Source organism: Sus scrofa, chromosome 14 (assembly GCF_000003025.6).
Source record: "Sus scrofa isolate TJ Tabasco breed Duroc chromosome 14, Sscrofa11.1, whole genome shotgun sequence".
In the NCBI taxonomy this organism is placed as follows: domain Eukaryota; kingdom Metazoa; phylum Chordata; class Mammalia; order Artiodactyla; family Suidae; genus Sus; species Sus scrofa.
Genome location: NC_010456.5, coordinates 109119883 through 109139961, shown reverse-complemented (window position 1 = coordinate 109139961; position 20079 = coordinate 109119883). Strand labels below are relative to the sequence as shown.

At 53.2% G+C, this 20079-nt stretch overlaps 2 protein-coding genes and 1 long non-coding RNA gene across 6 annotated transcripts in view; 2 read left to right on the top strand and 1 right to left on the bottom strand.

Annotated features, from left to right (window-relative positions):
- GOLGA7B (golgin A7 family member B) overlaps window positions 1-14188 on the bottom strand; it is a 100162-nt gene extending 85974 nt beyond the window's left edge. For all 3 annotated transcript variants that reach the window (XM_021074427.1, XM_021074429.1, XM_021074428.1), the window contains exon 1: window positions 13662-14188. The gene's annotated coding sequence lies outside the window, so the exon portion shown is untranslated. The remainder of the gene's footprint in view (window positions 1-13661) is intronic.
- Window positions 1469-5352, top strand: LOC102162125. Of its 2 annotated transcripts, XR_299458.3 has the most exons (4): window positions 1469-2232; window positions 2927-3063; window positions 3270-3458; window positions 4401-5352. It is a non-coding gene; the product is annotated as an uncharacterized LOC102162125 (long non-coding RNA). The 2 variants fall into 2 exon arrangements; XR_002338977.1 differs by lacking the exon at window positions 1469-2232 and having other exon boundaries at window positions 2644-3063.
- On the top strand, window positions 14307-19580 carry SFRP5 (secreted frizzled related protein 5). The gene is given in 3 exon segments (NM_001243406.1): window positions 14307-14877; window positions 17445-17522; window positions 19060-19580. Coding segments are annotated over 3 exon segments (948 nt in total). The 5' UTR covers window positions 14307-14354; the 3' UTR covers window positions 19407-19580.

Genomic DNA, 20079 nt, shown 5'->3' with positions numbered 1-20079 from the left:
GGGGGCCCAAAGAGGGCACCAGGGGGGCCCCGACAGGCCATGTTACTCATTGTAAACAATGGGCAATGGATGAAAACTAGTCCCTAACCCTTTTCTGAGGTGTCCCATCAGCCACTTCCTCAGACTCCCAAAGAGGCACCCAGGTCCCAGACTCAGAAGGGCTGACATTGGATAGCACTAGAGAAAGCCCTGCCTCAAGGTGTTCAGGTCTACGCAGGTGCAGCCGGGGTCCTGGATCTGCCTTCACCTGGGAAGCTCCCAGGATTAGGACCAAAAGACTGTCTAGCCTCATAGTGAAGATCATAGGCCCTGGGAAGGGATCAGACCCAAGTTCATAGACCCGTCTTGTCTCACTTACCAACTGTGTGACCTTGGGCAAATGACTTAATCCTGCTGAGCCCCAGTGTGTTATGTAAGTGAACTCATTGCATCCTCACAGCATCCTTTGACGTGGTCTGTCTGACCATCATCCCTATTTTATAGAAAGCAAGGCTGAGGCTCAGAGGGATTAAGTCACTTGCCCAAGGTCACACAGCTGATACGTGAAAAGAGATGGGTCTATGAAATTAGGTCTGGTCCCTTTCTGGCGACAGAAAACAGCTTAGTGGTTTCCAGGGGCTGGGAGCAGGGAGGCTGGGAAACTCGATGGGAACAGAGTTTCTTTTGGGGGTGATGCAAATTTTTAGAACTAGTTAGAAGTGGTGGTTGCCTAACATTGAGAATGTATTCTGTGACACTGAAGTTTTTGGTGGTGGTTGTTTTTTGCTTTTGAGGGTCGCACCTGCCACATATGGAAGTTCCCAGGCTGAGGGATTGAATCAGAGCTGCAGCTGCCAGCCTACGCTACAGCCACAGCAAAGCAAGATCTGAGCCACATCTGTGACTTACACTGCAGTGTACAGCAATGCCAGATCCTTAACCCACTGAACGGGGCCAGGGATTGAACCCGCATCCTCATGGATGCTAGTCGGGTTCTTAACCCACTGAGCTGCAACAGGAACTCCAGCCACTGAAGTATTTTTAAAATGGTTAATTTCATGTTCTAGGAATTTCACCTCACTAAAAATATTATTAATAATAATAATAATTTAAAAGTCAGTTTCTCAGTAGCACTAGCCATAGTTTAAGCACCCCGTAGCCATATGTGGCTAGTGGGTCCCAAACCAAAGGTCATAGATACAGAATATACCCATCACAACAGGGAGTTTTTTATTTATTTTTTTAATTTAATTTTATTTTATTTATTTATTTATTTTTGTCTTTTTGCCTTTTCTTGGGCCGCTCCTGTGGCAAATGGAGGTTCCCAGGCTAGGGGTCTAATTGGAGCTGTAGCTGCTGGCCTATGCCAGAGCCACAGCAACGTGGGATCTGAGCCACGTCTGCGACCTACACCACAGCTCACGGCAACACCGGATCCTTAACCCACTGAGCAAGGCCAGGAATCGAACCCGTGACTTCATCGTTCCTAGTCGGATTCGTTAACTACAGCGCCACGACGGGAACTCCAGCAGGGAGTTTTTTAAACAAGTTTGACCTTCAGGTAATCAAATAATAATAGTGATAAAACCTCTTCACAGACATTATCTCCTCTGACCCTCTCACCAGGATGGCTTTTTTTTTTTTTTAAAGGCACAGAGAAGAGAGATATAAGCCCACAGCAGTACAGGGAGTGGCGAGCCAAGGAATAGGGTCTGTGTGCACGTGGGTTCCTTTCTGCCGCCCTCAGAGACGGGCCCAGTAAGTAGCAAGCAACTCTCCGGCCATCTGGCTGTCCTGCTCACATATCTGCTTTCCCCTGAAGGGCCTTGGCACCCGTTTAAAGCAGGCGAGAGTGTGAAAGTGTGCCGTCTGGAAGTTGAAGGGTGTTTGGTTCCCGTTTGCAAAAACTGTGGGGCAGAGGACTTATTGCCAAGTAATTTGGAATTTGAACAAAAATTCCAGGAAGTCAGAGGCTGGGTAATGTGAGTGGCGGGGAAAGAATGCACCTCTTCCTGACCCCAAGTTGCCTGGTCACAGACCTAGGTCAAGGGAGCACAGACCTCATTGCCTCTGAGCCATCTTCAGAGCCCTTCAGGGTGGGCAGGGAGGGGCACATCTCGGGCTAAAAAGGCCTGAAAAGTTTCCTGACCTTGGCGTAATTCAGACTCTTGGGGAAGTGGACAAGCATGGAAGGCTGGGAGACTGAGCTTTGTTCAGTTCCAGCTCCATCTCTTACTGCCTGGATGACCTTGGGTAAGTTACTTAACCTCTCTGAGCCTCAGTTACTTCCTCTGTAAAATGAGGACCGACTGCGTGGCTCCCTCAGCTGCTGTAAGGATGAAGCAAGATACCAGAAATGACTCCCAAACAGCCTCCAAAGATGAATTAGCCTCACCAGGACCCAAGCAGTTCTCAAGCACTGTCCTTATGAGGAGTTCCCCCTGAGGATGAACCTCTGGGAAGTCTTAAGAGTAAAATCCTCGTTAATAATATGATTAGGGAGTTCCCGTTGTGGCTCAGCAGTAACGAACCTGATTAGGATCCATGAGGACACGGGTTCGATCCCTGGCCTTGCTCAGTGGGTTAAGGATCCATCCAGTGTTGTCCTGAGCTGTGGTGTAGGTCACAGATGAGGCTCGGACCCCGCATTGTGGTGTAGACCGGCCACTGTAGCTCTGATTCGACCCTTAGCCTGGCAACCTCCATATGCTGCAGGTGTGGCCCTAAAAAAGCAAAAAACAAAAAAAGTTAAAAAGAATAATAATATTACTAATAATAGCACCATGCCAGACTCATTGGAAGGTGATTATGAAATCACAGATGGAGGGCTGGCTGCCCTGCCTGTACTCAAAATATGTGCAGTAGAGTCAGATCCATCTGGAAGATTCCCAGCTGTATGACTTTGCACAAATTCCTCAGTCACCTCTGACTTCTTATCTGTAAACAGGGATGATAATAACATCTACCTCTCAACATTGTCGAGAGGTTTCAAAGAGATGCTAAGGCACTGAGCACCCTGCCCGGACATAAATAAGTCTGCTAACTCCGCTATTCATCAGAGCCTGGAACTGGACACCAGGGAAGGTAAGAAGGACAGGAACCCCATCTAATTACATCCCCAGGCAGAGGGGGGTAGATCATGTGGAGCTTCCAGAAAGGAGGGAGCTCTCATTTTAGCCCCAAGGAGGCCCATGGGGACCTTGGAGAGTCGCTGGGACCATGAGCAGGAGGAGGGGCGGGGAGCAGGCAAGGCACCCTCTGAGGCCAGCATTTCTCTTCCTGATCCCCAGGCCCCTGCACCAGAACCCCCTGGGAGTGGCACCTGCTGAACTGGAATCTGCAGGGGGCCCAGCAACACGAATGGATATTTTAACCAGCTTCCAGGGTGACGACTTCACACTACACATTTGGGGAACTCTCTCCCCTCCTGGCTGTGGGGTGTGGCCCTGTGACAGACCAAGTCAGCCAGCCTCATCAAGGTAGGTCCAGAAGGCCAGGGACAGGAAGTTAGCCCCAAACCTCATCTGCCCATCCTACTTTTTTTTTTTTGGATCTTTTTGCCTTTTCTAGGGCCGCTCCTTCAGCATATGGAGGTTCCCAGGCTAGGGGTCTAATCGGAACTGTCTGTGGCCACTGGCCTACGCCACAGCCACTGCTACGCAGGACCCGAGCCACATCGGCAACCTACACCACAGCTCATGGCAACGCCGGATCCTTAACCCGCTGAGCGAGGCCAGGGATCGAACCCACAACTTCATAGTTCCTAGTTGGATTCGTTAACCACTGAGCCATGACGGGAACGCCTGCCCATCCTACTTCTGATGAGTAAGCAAAAACAAAAAACCATGGGGCATATGCAGGGTGAGGAGGAACAAGGGGCTCGGCGCAGACCCTGAGCAATTCCAGCAGATGCCCACTGGGTCAGAGTAACCGCTGACCCCTCAGAACAGAGATCCGGCCCATCAGAACAGAGGTCCTACCCGTCAGAACACCCAGAACAGCCAAATAGGGCCCAGCTGGCTGCATGAGGCCCTGGAGAGAACTCCCCCTGGACAGGGGCCACCATGGGGGGACAAGAATGCAGGGTGGGACGAGAATACTGGCTCCAGCCCAGCCCTTCCCTCACTCGCCCCCTTCTCATCTGTCTTATCGGCTGAGTTCCCACAAGCCACATCATTTGAAAACAGGATCGCCTTACTCTAAAAACACCCATGGTGAAAAGCCTTGATCTATGAGAGCTTCACCACAGGGGCTCTGTTGGCCCTTGGGGCGGGACAACTCTTGGTCATGCAGGGCTGGGCTGGACGTTACCCAGTAAATGCCAATAGCAACCCCAGTGGTCCTGATGACCAAACCCGGGCAGGCGCAGGCTACGCCTCCAGCTGAGGGGCACTTCTTGCCCAACTCTCCCTGCTTTACAGGTGGAACACGGAGACCCTAGACCTTGAGTGACCAGCCTAAGGCCACAGCGCAGCAGGCGAGTGGAGGACAGAAGAGCCAAGAGAAGTGGTGGCTCAATTTCCCAGAAGTGGGCAGGAGGGAGGATGGGGTCCCTTTCAGAGAGGCTGGTGTGGGCACACATACCCTTAACTGCCACCAGCTGGAAGTACTAGGACAGGTAGCCCCCCTGTGGCCTGAACCCTCAGCATCCTGAGAAGCACAGAAGGGCCATTCTGGGGCCAAGCAGAGGCTGCCACCACCTCAGTGGCCCTCGGGGCAAGCGCCCAGCAGTTCCCAGGCCGAGGCTCCCAGCTCCCTCCCAGCAGAGGACAATTGCTCCATTGGCCAGGGTGGGGGAGAGGAGATTCGCTGGCCCCCGCCCGGCCCAGCTTCTCCCCACCCGAACCCGCTCCTTAATGAGGCCATTGTTTGCCCAGGGTTCCCCGTACAGCAGGACCCCCACCCCTGGCACTCCTGCCCTGGGTTTCCCCTCAGCGGTCCTGCCCTCCAGGACCTCCTGGGGGCTTCCTGACTTCCTCTCTTGCACTAGGAGCACAAAGGGCCCTGGGGCCTCTCTGACCTCCAGTTCCCCTCCCAGGGCCACTCACTTCCCTCTCCCAGCCTCTGTTTTTTAAATTAATCAAAGATGCATGGACCGCCAATTGACTTCTGTTCAGCCTGAGAGAAGGAGTTCCATCCTGAGAGCGTGTAATTCCAGCCAAAAGCAAAGAAATCTGCTGTTTTATTTACGGGCAAATGAACCATTCTATGTTGATTTGGGGAAACATGGAGAATAGCTTATCAAGCTTTGTAACGCCTCCCCAGACCCTGGGTGGTCAGGAATCAGCAGAATAGAGAACAGCTTTCAGCAGAAACATTTCATTTCCCAAGAGCCCCCATGCAGCCACAGCCGGGGCTGAGAGAGGGGCACGTGCACTGCCCCCTGCCCCACCCCACCCCCACCCCCCATTGCACAGAACATTCTCAACACTTAGACTGGAGCAGTTTGAAGCATCTTCAGGTTTTTCTCACTTCATCTTACCAACAAATTGGCAAATTAAAGTCCCTGATTTGCAGATGGGGAAACTGAGGCACCGCAAGTTGTATGGGAACAGGAGTTCCCACACAAGCAGTGGAGGCAAAAGCCTAATGATAATAGGTCCTTTGACTCTGAGTCCAGGGATCCTCTTCTTCTCTGCAGAGCTTTGGGGTACCTCTCCACACCCCCTCCAGGAACACACTCTAGTTGTGATCCTGTTTTGCATATTTGTTCATTGCGGCTGCCCCTCTGGATCTCATGCTGCCTGGAGGCAGAACCAGGCTGCCCAGGGTCAAACCTGCTGCAGCCTCATGGCCTGCGTCCCACTCACAGGTCTGCTCTGGTCCCAGGGTCCTCCTCCCCTATGAAGCAGTTTGGGTAATTGCTCAAAGGGAAGGAACACCCTCCAGTCACCTCTCACGTGCAGGCAGGAAGACAAAGCAAAGACAAAGCCCTGGGTTCAAGTTCTGACTCGGCTTTTTGGCTGCTTGACTCTGCACAGTAACTGAACATCTCTGGGTCTCAGTGTTCTCATATTAAATGGGATGGCAGTGCCTCCTTCACGGTGCTATTGGAATAATTAAACGAGGTAATGTATGGGAAAGCACAGAGCATCAGGCCAGGAATCCAGGATCCCCGAAACGAGTGTTCAAGAGAGGAGGGGGTGGAGTCCACATGAGTTCAGGAGGCCTGTCTGTCTCCACCAGCTCTCCCCACAGTCACCCTATCGCTCTCCAGATCTTCTCTGGGCCTTTCAAGAATTCCAACAGGGGAGTTCCCATCATGGCTTAGCAGTAACGAACCCAACTAGTACCCGTGAGGATGCGGGTTCGATCCCTGGCCTTGCTCAGTGGGTTAAGGATCCGGCATTGCCATGAGCTGTGGTGTAGTTCGCAGATGCAGCTTGGATCCCGAGTTGCTGTGGCTGTGGTGTAGGCCAGTGGCCACAGCTCCAATTGGACCCCTAGCCTGGGAACTTCCATATGCCACACCTGCAGCCCTAAAAAGATTTTAAAAAAAGAAGAATTCCAACAGAACGCAAGAAAGGTTAAAGGAAGCTGGCTCTGCCCTGAGCCATCTGGATCCAAAGACTCCTTTCTTTTGCCACTTTCATCCACCAAGTATTCATCGACTCATTCAGTCATTCACTTGTGAAACATATAGGGAGCATCTACCATGTGACTGGCAGTTTGCTAGGAGCCAGAGAGGCAGAGACAGGCAAGTCTTACCCTTGCAGTACCCTCAGCCTACCAGGAAGCTAGAAACTGAGAAAATCGACCTAGTGAGATGACGACAGGAGACAAGGGCTGCAAAGGGAGGGCTGGGGTCCTCTAAGCGCACCCACCCAGGACGCCTGGCCTCCCTTGGGAGCCTTGGGAGGAACTTCTTTTTTTTCCTGGCAGCACCCACGGCGTGTGGAAGTTCCCGGACCAGGGATCAAACCTGTGCCACAACTGTGATAATGCCAGATCCTTCACTGCTGGCCAAGGGGAAATCAAGAACTTCATGCTAAGAGCAATCAGAGCAACTGAGGGTCTCGAGCTGAAGGGGGAGGCTATTGGATCTGTGGTTTGAAATGATTTGCTTCTGCAGGGCGGGAAAACAAGAAGACCAGCGGGCAGCTCTGGGCAGTGAGGAAGGACAGCGGTGAGGCAGGAGAGCTGTGGGAAAGGGATGGCAGATGGATTTAAGGGAAATTTAGGAGCAAGGAGCCACAGAATTTGGTGACAGTCTCTAAAGACCACGTTGGAGTTCCCGTTGTGGCGCAGTGGTTAACGAATCCGACTAGGAACCATGAGGTTGTGGGTTCGATCCCTGGTCTTGCTCAGAGGGTTAAGGATCCGGCATTGCTGTGAGCTGTGGTGTAGGTTGCAGACACGGCTTGGATCCCGCATTGCTGTGGCTCTGGTGTAGGCCGGTGGCTACAGCTCCGATTCGACCCCTAGCCTGGGACCTCCATATGCCGCGGGAGCGGTCCAAGAAATAGCAAAAAGACAAAAAATTAATAATAAACAAAAATAAAGACCACTGTCACGCCAATGTTCAATAGTATTAACAAACAAGAGAGCTCTTCCAGTGTGCACTGTTCCAAGCCATTTTTATTTTTTATTTAATTAATTTTTTTTTCACTTTTTTAGGGCCGCACCTGTGGCACGTGGAGGTTCCCAGGCTAGGAGTCGAATCTGAGCTACAGCTGCCAGCTTACACCACAGCCACAGTGACGCCAGATCTGAGCTGCGCCTTTGATCTACACCACAGCTCAGGCCAACGCCAGATCCTTAACCCACTGAGCAAGGCCAGGGATCGAACTCACAACCTCAGGGTTACTAGTCGGATTCGTTTCCGCTGCGCCACCACGGGAACTCGTAAGCCATTTTTAAATGAACTCTAATCCTCTCATTAATCCTCTAAGGCACCATTGTTATTATCCTCATTTTACAAATGAGGAAACCAAGCCCTGACAGGTTAAATAGCTTGCCCAAGGTCAAGGGGCATTGCTGAAGTTAGAATCCAGTCTTGGTTGTGGTCTTAACCCAAACATCTGGATGCCTCTCTGATGTGCTTCTGGCTGGGCGGCCCACCAGCCACAGCCTCAGGGCTTCCAGGCAGGGATCCAGGGAGAAGAGGAATTACTAGGCCTTCTCTCCAGCCCTATCCAGAGAGTGCCAGCAGTACCCATCCTCCAGCCCACTTCCTTTGGCCCGAGACAGGCATTTTTTTTTTCTCTTTTTTTGGCCACTCCATGGCATATGGAGCTCCAGGGCCAGGGATCAGATCCAAGCCGCAATCACGACCCAAGCGGCAGCTGAAGCAACACTGGATCCTTAACCTGCTGGGCCAGGCCAGGGATCGAACCTGCATCTCAGTGCTCCCAAGATGCTGCCCATCCTGTTGTGCTGCAGCGGGAACTCTGAGACAGGCATTCTTAGAGCTAGACTGAGCCCCAGGCCCACAAGTCTGGCTTTTGTGTTTCTTTGGTTTTTTTCTCTCAGAGTCACATGAGATCCAGGACAAATGGAGAGCCCAGGCTCATAGAAGGGAGGATTATGTCACCTCCCTGGCCACTCAGTTCAGTGACAGTGAGCCCAGCCCCTCCAGGACCAGGCCCCCACTGCCCACCAGGACACCCAGGATCCTGAGCAGGCTTCCTGACCTGCTCCCCAGGGCCCAGGCTGGGGGCCTGGGGGACAGATGTTGACTCTGCAATCTCCTGGAAAGTAAAACAGTGCTGTAGGTGTGGTAGGAAGAGCACTAGACGGAGAGTCAGGAAGGTCAAGTTCTAGTTTCCTCTTACAGAAAGCCGTGGGGGGGAGAGGTTTTCTCGGGGCCAATAGAAACAGGTCTCTGCTAGCACTAATAATTTGCTGAATTTCACAGACCACTCACCCTGGGCTTTTTGCCAAGCCCTCAGTAGCAGTTGCTATGAATGCAGGTGTCCCGGCAGGGTGGGCTGAGACTATAGAAGGCAGATAATTCCAGGAGACCCTGAAATAGGGATGAGATTCTGTCTCACCTCTTTGGGCACTGAAGCCCTCCAGGAGGCAGGGAAACAAACCTGTGCTGGCAGGATCTCCTCACAGCCAGGGACAGAAGAGGTCCAACCCTGGGCCAAGGATAAGGTCAGCCTCACCTCCATCACCATCCCACCTCCCTTGTTTTCATGATCTCATTTGATCCTCACAAGAGCCCTACGGAGAATGCAAGGCATGGGCTCTGCTCCCCATTTCACAGATGAGAAAACTGAGACTCAGGGGATGGGAGGGACTTGCCAGTCAGTTTGAAAACACACAACTCGGATCTTCAGAATCCAAGCGTGGTGCACTCCCACTGCTACATGTTGCCTCTCCCGGGAGCCTTGTACAGGCATAAACACGGCGGATCTCCTGGCTCATGGCTCTATTCCGGGACTGATTACAGAGCTGCTTAATGCCAGGCACTCCTCCCGGTGCTTCTCTCATCCTTTATCTCGGTAAATCTTTACTGTCACCCAGTAAATACATGTTATTGATCCCATTTTACAGATAAAGAAACTCAGCTCCATAGTCCAACAGACATATGTCCAAGGACCCACAGCTAGGACATGGTTAGAACTCATCACCAGTCTGACTCAGAGCCCAGACCCCTCCTGCTCCACTCCGCTGCCGTCGCATGTCCATGGTCTCTGAGGACCGGGGGTGAGACACTTTCTCGTGTATGCCTGCCCGTAGCAGGTGCTAGTTAAACGTTAGTTCATGGAACTATTTTTCCCAAGATTAAAGCATTAAAAGGAACAAAGAAGGCTATTTCATACAGCTAGAAGTTAAAATCCAACCAGAACATACAATAATCATAAAACTCTGTGCTCCTAACAACACAGCTTCAAAGTGTATAAAGCAAAACGAAATCAAAAGGAAAAATCAGCAATCACAACATCAAAGTAGATTTTATACACCTCTGTCAAAAGGAACAGAGTGGTTCTGAAACTTTTCTAGCTCAGGACTTCTTTACACCCTTAAAAATTATTGAGGTTTTAGATTAAGTGAAAGAACTTTTGTTTACGTAGGTTTATACTTACCAAAATCCACCATGGTTAAAACGAAAACTGAGCAAATTTTATTTATCGATTCATTTCAAATAATTATAATAAACCCGTTCTATGTTAACATCAGTAACAAATTTTTGGGAAAATAATTATAGTTTATGAAACAAAAAAATTAGAAGAGTGGCATTTTACATGTTTGTAATTTCTCTCGTGTCTGGGTTAAGAGATTCTCCTGTCTCCTTCTGCATTCAATCTATGGTTACATGTTTTGGTTGACATATATGGAGAAAACTGGGCTTCACACAGAAATGTAATTGGGAAAGAAAGTATTTTCATAGCCTTTTCAGATATCCTGGCCATTCTCCTTCATACTACCCAAAATATTGACATTTGGCAATTTCTTTTTTTTTTTTTTTTTTTGTCTTTTCGCCATTTCTAGGGCCACTCCTATGGCATGTGGAGGTTCCCAGGCTTGGGGTCGAATCGGAGCTGTAGCCACCTGCCTACACCACAGCCACAGCAACATGGGATCTGAGCCGCGTCTGCAACCTACACCACAGCTCACGGCAACGCCAGATCCTTAACCCACTGAGCGAGGCCAAGGATCGACCCGAAACCTCATGGTTCCTAGTCGGATTCGTTAACCACTGGGCCATGACGGGAACTCTGACATTTGGTGATTTCTTAAATGTATGTTGTAATGTAGAATCTGAATCCACATCAATGAACTTTTCTTACTCAACTGAGTAAGATCCTTAACCTCCATTGGTCTATCTTCGTCCTTTGAGTGGATCTTCATGTTAGGTACAATTTTGACCCTGTCGACTCCCTGAAAGGGACCTGAGGACCCTCAAGGGAACCCTGACCACAAGGAGACACACTGAAGTAGGCAATAAAAAAGTAGAAAAATATAAGATTTCATAACATAATTAGCAAGTTTGATCTAAGGGTTCGTTACGTACAACTTTGCTCACCCCGAAACTATAAATACACATTTCTTTTGAACAAGTAGTTCCCTCCTCCATCAGCTGGGGGAAAGATGTGCCTGGACTGACAGCAGACGCTCCAAGGTGGACATCTGCCCAGCCTGCCAGCTGTTCCTGCCAGCTGCCTAGGCCCTGGGGCAGCCTCATCAGAAAGGGGTACCACATCAGAGTGCAGCCTCCTCTTTTCTCTGGCCACAGAGCCAGGGTAATCAACGCCTGACCACAGAGGAAGAGCTTCCCTGAATGGCTGCCCCAGGCTGCAGCCCCCCCTGGACTCCACTCCGCAGAGGGTTTCTCTCCTCCATCTCATCATGGGGGTCGGGGAGCCTTGGGGGTCCCCAAGGCAAAGTTGCCGGGTAAAGACTACCCCTCCTCTCTTCTAGGAGGTTTTCCAGCCTGGCCCCTCTGCCCTTCAGAGCCCCTGGAGCTGCCAGGTACAGACTCACTCGGCTCTCAGACCGTGTGTAGTTCTTATATAACCAGCAGCAGGAACAATGCTTCACTCTGTCCAGACTGGGCACTGGGACGCCAACATCAGCACCTGAGACCAGCTGCCCAGGGAGCCAGCACTTTGTACAACCACCTGGGAGCTCCATCACCTGCTGCCAGTGCCCCCAAACCACACCTCCCCTGGAGTACAGAAGCCCTGCCAAGGCCAGAGACGGGGGTGAAGGGTAAGCTGGAGTGCAGGGAGCAGAATTGCTGCTCAGAGTCCCAAACCAGAGCCAGGGTCAGGATGTCGAAGGAGCTTTCAGAACACACACCACATTTTCACCCTAAAGATACATGTCCCTTGGAGAGGTAACATTCCTAGGTGCCTAGTATGTGCTGGCATAATAATAATAATAATAGTAATAATAATGGGGCTTTCTTTCCATGCAGTTTTTCTTGACCTTCACAAACCTACTGAGGGGAGTTCCCATCATGGCTCAGTGGTTAACGAATCCGACTAGGAACCATGAGGTTGCGGGTTCGATCCCTGGCCTCGCTCAGTGGGTTAAGGATCTGGCCACAGACGCAGCTCGGATCCCGCATTGCTGTGGCGTAGGCCGGCAGCTACAGCTCCAGTTCAACCCCTAGCCTGGGAACCTCCATATGCCACAGGAGCGGCCCAAGAAATGGCAAAGAGACCAAAAAAAACAAAAAAAAACAAAAAAACAAAAAAAAATCTACTGAGGAATTTCTATTTTACAAATAAGGAAATGAAGGGCCAGATGGCTAAGTATTTGCCCCAGGTCACTCGAGGGTATACACTTGGATTTGAACCTGGCTCTTTCCACCTGCAGAGTCCAGGCTCTTGCACCACTACTGCATCACTCTCTCTGGCCTTCTGGGGAGCGGTGCTTCACCTTCTGAGTGGTCATCCCCAGAACCTCTTCAAGCTAGGGGTTGGGAGAGGGAGAAGGGCGGGGAAAGTTTGTTCAACCCAGAGCCAGCCAGGTCATCCTGGACATCAAAAGAACATCCTGTCCCAGCCTAGGGCTCTGTCTGCTAAACTTTCTTCTGCCGCTTCTGGCCCACCTTGTGTCTTTTGCTCACAACTAGATCAGATAAAGCACATCTTTTGCATTTCTGTATTCCCCTCTGTGGTGGGTACACCACACTGCAAGCCTTGCACACAGTAGGTGCTTTGTGCGTGTCTGTTGGAATATTAAGAGAAGTGGCCCTTCTCCCCTCTCCACTACCACTTCAAGGACAAATCCATGGGAAGACAGGAGCCTTGGAAATATTCAGGGGATGCGAGTGGAGGAGACATAAAGGCAAGAGTGGACAAGGGCCCTAGAACTTCTGCCTCCTCTCAGAGTACCCCAAACCCTCCTACAAGACACCTCCCCAAGGTACCCTCCCCACCAAAGACTGGGGGTCAGGTCTCCAGCTAGGTTCTCTGGAAGGAGCCCCCGCCCCACTCCCAAGCCTCTTGTCCAAAGCTCCTCCCACAGGAAGCCCAACAGAAGGCAGGGATCAGACCCGAGGAAAAGACTCCAAACATGGGGTTCCTGAAAGTGGCCTCCTCTCTGCTGCCTCCCTGGATAGCCCCCTCCATTCCCTCCTTCTCCAGGTTCCCAGAGAGGTACGCTCTCCTCCCTCTGCATTTCCAGTCTAGGTTGGAATGTATTTTAGGGCTGAGTCGTTAAGCCCAGGCACACCTGGATTCAACCCCTAGGAGTTCCCTGGTGGCTCAGCAGGTAAAGGATCCACCATGACTCTGGTTACTGCAGTGGCTTGGGTTTGATCCCTGGCCCAAGAACTCCCGCTTGCCACAGCCATGGCCAAAAAACAAAAACAAAAACTGCTCCTCTATCAGCGGTGTGACCAAGGGCCAGTTATATCACCTCTCTGAGTCACTCTTCCCCCACCCCAACCATAGTCCTTAAGCCTGCAGACTCAGAATCCAGACCTCCCAGTCATATCTAGGCTCTGACCCTGAAAACAGACTACCTGGGTTCCAGTTCTGGCACCAACCCTTACTTAACCTTTTTGTCTCGGTACCTTTATCTGTAAAGGATGGATAATAATCTTACCTATCCACCTTATAGCATTATTGTGAGAATTAAATGAGGCAGTTTATGCATCATGCTTAGAACAGACTTGACACACAGGACGCACCCAATAAGTAATGAGCTATCACTGGAAACAGTAGTTGATAAGGTTGTGAAGTGCTGGGCAGTGTTGGAGGCACTTAATAAGCACTCACCCAATTGTAGGTACGATTATCTTCACCCCCACTAGGCTGAGACGTCCCGATGGTGGGTCCTGGGTCATATCAATCTCTGATTCCCCAGCAGGCAGCTCGGTGCCCGGCACCAAGCAGGAGCTCAATAAAGTGTGAGGACGTAGGGGTGAAGAACGTGCCCGCCTGGACCAGGAGGGTGGGGCAGCCAGGAGCCTCCCGCAGGAAGAAGGGGGAACGGAGGTGTCAGGGAAGAGAAAACAGAGCAGAGGGGGAAAGGCCGAGACGGAGAGATAACCGAGTGAAGTGAGTGAGAAAAGGAACAGGAGAGGCTGTGGCGAAGGAAGATAAGGAGGAAGGATGGAGAAGGCGAGGGGCGAGGGAAAAACCTAGGGAGACGAGGGAGCCCAGGGGAGAGGCGCAAGGCGAGGCTGGGGCGTTGGCGGGGAAACCGGTGAGCGGGAGAGGGGCGCACGAGCCAGCGCTGGGCGGGACACGCGGGCCCCGGGCAGGAGGGGGAGAGGGAGCGCCACTTCGCCTCCCCGCCTTGGGGCGGAGGCCCGGCGGCCGGAGATTGGCTGGGGCGCGCCGCGAGGCCGGGGCTGGAGCCCCGAGGTGGGAGGCGCCAGGATCACTCAGTGCGCCCGGGAGCCGAGCGAGTCTGCCACCCACTCGGGCGACCTCAGCGGCCGGGGAGCGTCGGGGGCCTGCGCAGCCATGCGGGCGGCGGCGAGGGGCGCGCGAGCGGCCGCGCTGGCGCTGCTGCTGGGGGCGCTGCACGGGGCGCCGGCACACGGCGAGGAGTACGACTACTACGGCTGGCAGACCGAGCCGCTGCACGGGCGCTCGTACTCCAAGCCGCCCCAGTGCCTCGACATCCCCGCCGACCTGCCACTCTGCCACACCGTGGGCTACAAGCGCATGCGGCTGCCCAACCTGCTGGAGCACGAGAGCCTGGCCGAGGTGAAACAGCAGGCGAGCAGCTGGCTGCCGCTGCTGGCCAAGCGTTGCCACTCGGACACGCAGGTCTTCCTCTGCTCGCTCTTCGCGCCCGTCTGCCTCGACCGGCCCATCTACCCTTGCCGCTCGCTATGCGAGGCCGTGCGCGCCGGCTGCGCGCCGCTCATGGAGGCGTACGGCTTCCCCTGGCCAGAGATGCTGCACTGCCACAAGTTCCCCCTGGACAACGACCTCTGCATCGCTGTGCAGTTCGGGCACCTGCCCGCCACCGCGCCTCCAGGTAGCGCTGCCGCCGCCGCTCCCGCGCGCTCCTAAGGCCCTGGGTGCAAGTGAGCTGGGCCCCGGACGGATGCCGCTTCCCCAGCCCCTTAGCACTGCTCGGCAAGCCCTCCAGAGGTGCCACCCACCCCCACCACGGACACAGCCCACACCACACACATGGTCTTTGCTCAGCCCTTCATGTCTCCCAAAGCCTTCCAGCCTTCCTACCTCCTCCTAGACTGCCTCCCTCCGGCTCTGGACATTCCCACTGGTTCTCCCTTTTCCAACTCCTGAACCACCTGAACTTCCTGAACCACCCCACCCATGCTTCCCTCGCAGTTCCCACTTTCCCAAGCTTATGGAATCCTGGGGTGGGGGGGGGGCAATGCGGGTCCCCCCTCCTGAGGCCTCGGATAAATGCGTTATTGCTTCTCTCAGCCTATGAATGCCAAGGGTCGCTAAACAATGCTTTTCACCTCCTCCACAGCCATGGACCCGTGTTGGAACTTCGGGAGAGGGGCAGTGCGGGGGGGGGCAGGTGGCTGAGGGAAGGGATATGGCCAGATTGGGGGCTAAACGTACTCTGGGCTATAATTTCCACTAGCCCCCATTTTCTGCACCTGGGAACCCTAAATTCCCCCACTCTCTTCCCCATGCCCCAGGTTGGGAGACCTCTGGGTAAGGCCCAGCGCAGAAGAAAGAGCAAATTGTCAGTCTCTGCCTCTAACAAAGCGGGATTGGGAGAGGTGCTTGACTTTGAGCCTCAGTACCCCACCTGTAAAATAGGTAGCAATCCCAGGTTCCCAAAACGTACTAGATACTAAGTGCAACCTCCCACCCGGCCCTGGTCTCATTACCCTAATTCCTCTCCAGTCCCCAGCCTCCCCTTCACTGGCACCCCCTCACCCTTCGCCCTGATCGCTGCCAAACTCCATCAGGCAGAGTAAGCCCAGGCTGGGCACCTGAGGATAAACAGGAGGATAAACAGTGGCACCAAGTGGGGAAGCTTTGCTGGGTGGCTAATATGAGTCTGGGGAGCCTCTGGCACTGGAACCTTCCAAGGACAGCACCACTTCCCCTTTTCTAGCTGACCCAGCCCCCAAAACAACTGAACCCCACCCCACCCACCCCTCAAGACTAACCCCACCCACAGAGTCCCCATCCTACACACCCATGTTCTCTCCAGACAGCCGAGGGTGGGGGTCCTGTGACTGGGCAGTGTTGAGAGAAGGGAAACCTCTTTTTCTCAGGATGGAAATGGGACTGAGAAGCAGGGGAGAGGGACCCAGCTCAAGCAGGACAGCCTAGTCCCCAGCAGGGATCCCGGCATGGCACCTTTTTTGTTTGTTTGTTTGTTTTCTTGGAGCCCCAACATGAACAGCCTGGAAGGCAGGGAAATCCTAGGCTTAGATTCCCCCCTGGCCCGATCCCCGACTCCTGTCTTCTCTGAGTCCTCCTCGCCCATGATGGGGTGCCCACCAGGAGGCAGAGACACAGACGGAGGACAAGCGTTGTGTGGTAGGTCCAGAGGCAGCCCAAAGTGTTTGTGTGGCCAACAGATAAAACTGAGAATATTTCATACAAAAAGTGAAAGTTTGGGCTTCCCTTGAAAAATTGGTAGTTCTGGCAATGCTAAACTGCCCTTTATTTAACTTTTTTAATTTTTTTGTATTTTGTATTTTTAGGGCCACACCTGTGGCATATGGAGTTTCCCAGGCTAGGGGTCCAACTGGAGCTACAGCTGCCAGCCTACGCCACAGCCACAGCAACACCAGATCCGACCCACATCTTCGACCTACACCACAGCTCGTGGCAACACAGGATCCTTAACCCACTGAGTGAAGCCAGGGATTGAACCCGCGACCTCATGGTTCCTAGTTAGATTCATTTCCACTGCACCAAGACGGGAACTCCTAAACTGCCCATTTTTTGGGGGGGGGGTGCTCCTCAGTTTACCACAGTCCCTGCCCTGCCAGCATCACTCATTTACCTACCTGCTTGAACCCTGAGGTTCCTAGAAAGATCCAACACCCCCACCCTGCCACTAGGCTGGGAGCCACAAATCCTGAGTTCTAACTCCATTCTCACTAGCTTGGCAGACTTGGGTAACTACTTTGGATGTCAGTTTCCTTTTCTTTATTTTTATTTTTATTTTTTTATTTTTTTATTTTTGCCTTTTCTGGGGCCGCTCCCGCAGCATATAGAGGTTCCCAGGCTAGGAGTCTAATCGGAGCTGTAGCCGCCGGCCTACGCCAGAGCCACAGCAACACGGGATCCTTTTCTTTAAAAGAGGAACAACAATCCCTACTTCACAGGCTGAGGATTAAATGAGACAAAACTTAGAAGGCAGTGTACATCATGGCTGTAGATGCCACAGACCTGGGGCAATGGTGCCCACCAGGTCAGTTTTGTGCCCGCACACCCTCATCTCTTTTGAACTTCACGACCACTACTCAGTAAGAATTACCCTCATCCCATTTCCTGATGAGGAAGTGAAGGCTTGGCAGGTGAGGTGGCCGAGGGCCTATACCTTCAGTGGTTCTTTGGAGTCTGACGTCCTCACCGCACCCCTGCTTCCCTCCTCAGTGACCAAGATCTGCGCCCAGTGTGAGATGGAGCATAGTGCCGATGGCCTCATGGAGCAGATGTGTTCCAGTGACTTCGGTGAGTGTGGAGCCCAGGTGGCCACTGCCCCAGTGCCACCCCCGGCCCTTCTTCTTTCACACATGCGCGCACACACACACACACAACCCCATGCCCAGCACAGTGAATACCAACAGTCTTTGCATCATGGACCTCTTCTTTTTTTTTTTTTTTTTTTTTTGGTCTTTTTGTCTTTTGGGGGCCACACCTGTGGCATATGGAGGTTCCCAGGCTAGGGGTCAAATCAGAGCTACAGCAGCCGGCCTACACCACAGCCACAGCAATGCCAAATCTGAGCCATGTCTGCAAGCTACATCACAGCTCACGGCAATGCCGGATCCTTAACCCACTGAGCGAGGCCAGGGATCGAACCCGCAACCTCTTGGTTCCTAGTCGGATTCGTTCCCTGCGCCATGACGAGAACTCCTGGACCTCTTTTAGAATCTGATGAGAAATGCAGCTGAGTGGAGAGATCCAGGAGGAAAGTACAGCCCCCTAATCCTTGGCCACCTCTGCCTAATACCCGAGGCACCTCTGACCAACTGTGGTCACCTGTCCCACAGCTTCATCCTGGAGCCTCCCCATTCCTGGAACAGTCAGGACCTGGCTCCTGTGTGCACCACACAACCCAGCCAAGTAGGCTTCCGTTTTGTGTCTTAGACTCCCTGTCTATAAAAAAAGAGAAAGCAGTGAAATCCTCCTGCAACAGGTCTTTGTTATCAGTCATTAGTCTGGAAAGAGAACACTACTGTTACAAAGTGTGTGTGTGTGTGTGTGTGTGTCTGTGTCTGTGTCCGAGAGAAAAAACCAGAGTAGGGGAGGAACAAGAGAGAAGGAAAGACACTTTACAACAATGTCCTTCTCTGGGTGGACAAAGTTATTCTCTGGCTTCTCCCTGCCGCTTAGCGAGATGGCGACCCAGAGGTCTGAAGGAGGAGGATGCTAGCCTAAGTGACAAGCCTCAACTCTGTCAGGCCCTCTGACCTTCAACCACCTCCCCTACTGCCCCCCACCCCACACACTCCTACATATGCCACATTCTCTCATGCACAAAACCACACAGCACCACACTACACGCTCCCCACGCACACAACACAGCCTCACACGGATTACAGTGGTGTGTTTGCCGAAAGCTGCACATGCTGTAGACCTGGTCCCCTCCCCAGAGCTGGCTGTCAAGCATTTCCCAGCCCACCACTGCTCCAAACACACAGGCAGAAGTCCCATCTGGAAGCATCCCCAGAGATCACGAAGTCCAGCCTCCCTCCATCACCGCCGCCAAACCCTCCCTCCAATTGGTCAACCCCACCCCCCAATATTTCCATTCCTGGGGAGCCCAACACCTGACCCCACTCCCCAGGGAGGGCACAGTTCAACCTGGGCTCGAGACATCAGGCAGCTCGCCACCTCTCCAAACCTCACTTCGCTACCTTCCTCGAGAACACAACATGTCTGTGAAAGTCCAGCCCATGCTGGGAGCCTCATAAATGCTAAGGGAGCATCCTGAGCAAACCTGACGGCGCTCCTGCTGTCCCTCTGTCCACCCTCCCTTACTCAGTGGTCAAAATGCGCCTCAAGGAGATCAAGATAGAGAATGGGGACCGGAAGCTGATCGGAGCCCAGAAAAAGAAGAAGCTGCTCAAGCCGGGCCCCCTGAAGCGCAAGGACACCAAGAGGCTGGTGCTGCACATGAAGAACGGTGCCGGCTGCCCCTGCCCGCAGCTGGACAGCCTGGCTGGCAGCTTCCTGGTCATGGGCCGCAAAGTGGACGGACAGCTGCTACTCATGGCCGTCTACCGCTGGGACAAGAAGAACAAGGAGATGAAGTTCGCAGTCAAGTTCATGTTCTCCTACCCCTGCTCCCTCTACTACCCTTTCTTCTATGGGGCCGCGGAGCCCCACTGAAGGGCGCTCCTGCCTGCCCCACCCAGCCAGCTGTGCCCTGCCCTCTGTCCCCGCCCTGGAGCGCGCTCGCTCCTCCTGCCCACCTGACCTCTCCCTACTCCCAGGCTGACTTAGTCCCTGCCCAGGAGGGGTCCGTGCAGCGATGTTACTGGCACAGGCCCTAAGGGTGCCAGGCCAGGCTGTCCTTGACTGAGACGTTCCAGGGTCCTTGAAGGTTTTTTCCCATAGGAGCAGAGCTTTCTTATTTCGGGGGAGATCCCAGGGTGTCGGAAAGTGGGCAGAGGGATGAGAGAGCGAGGGAAGGCTGGAGAGGCTCTGAGCAGCCTAAGGAGGTGCTTTCCAGAATAGCTGGTGGTGTCAGCTCTGCTCTATTGGCGGTGGGGCCTGGCCTGGGAGAGGGAGGTCTTGGTATTAGGCTGACCTATTTGGGGCACAGTTCTCAGCCCCTAGCGCTCCTCCATCCGTCCTCATCACAGCCCCCAAAAGGAAAGGCATTTGGGCCACGGTGCCCTCCAGCCACACCTCCCCACCTTCCCGTCTCTGCCCACTTCTCCTGCTGGACTGGGGAGAAGCCCAGCCCAGCCCCCTCCCAGAGGCTCACTCCTCAGCCTCTGCTTGTCCCTTGATCCAATCACCAGTAAATTATTGCTCCTGCTGCAAGGCCGTAGGTACT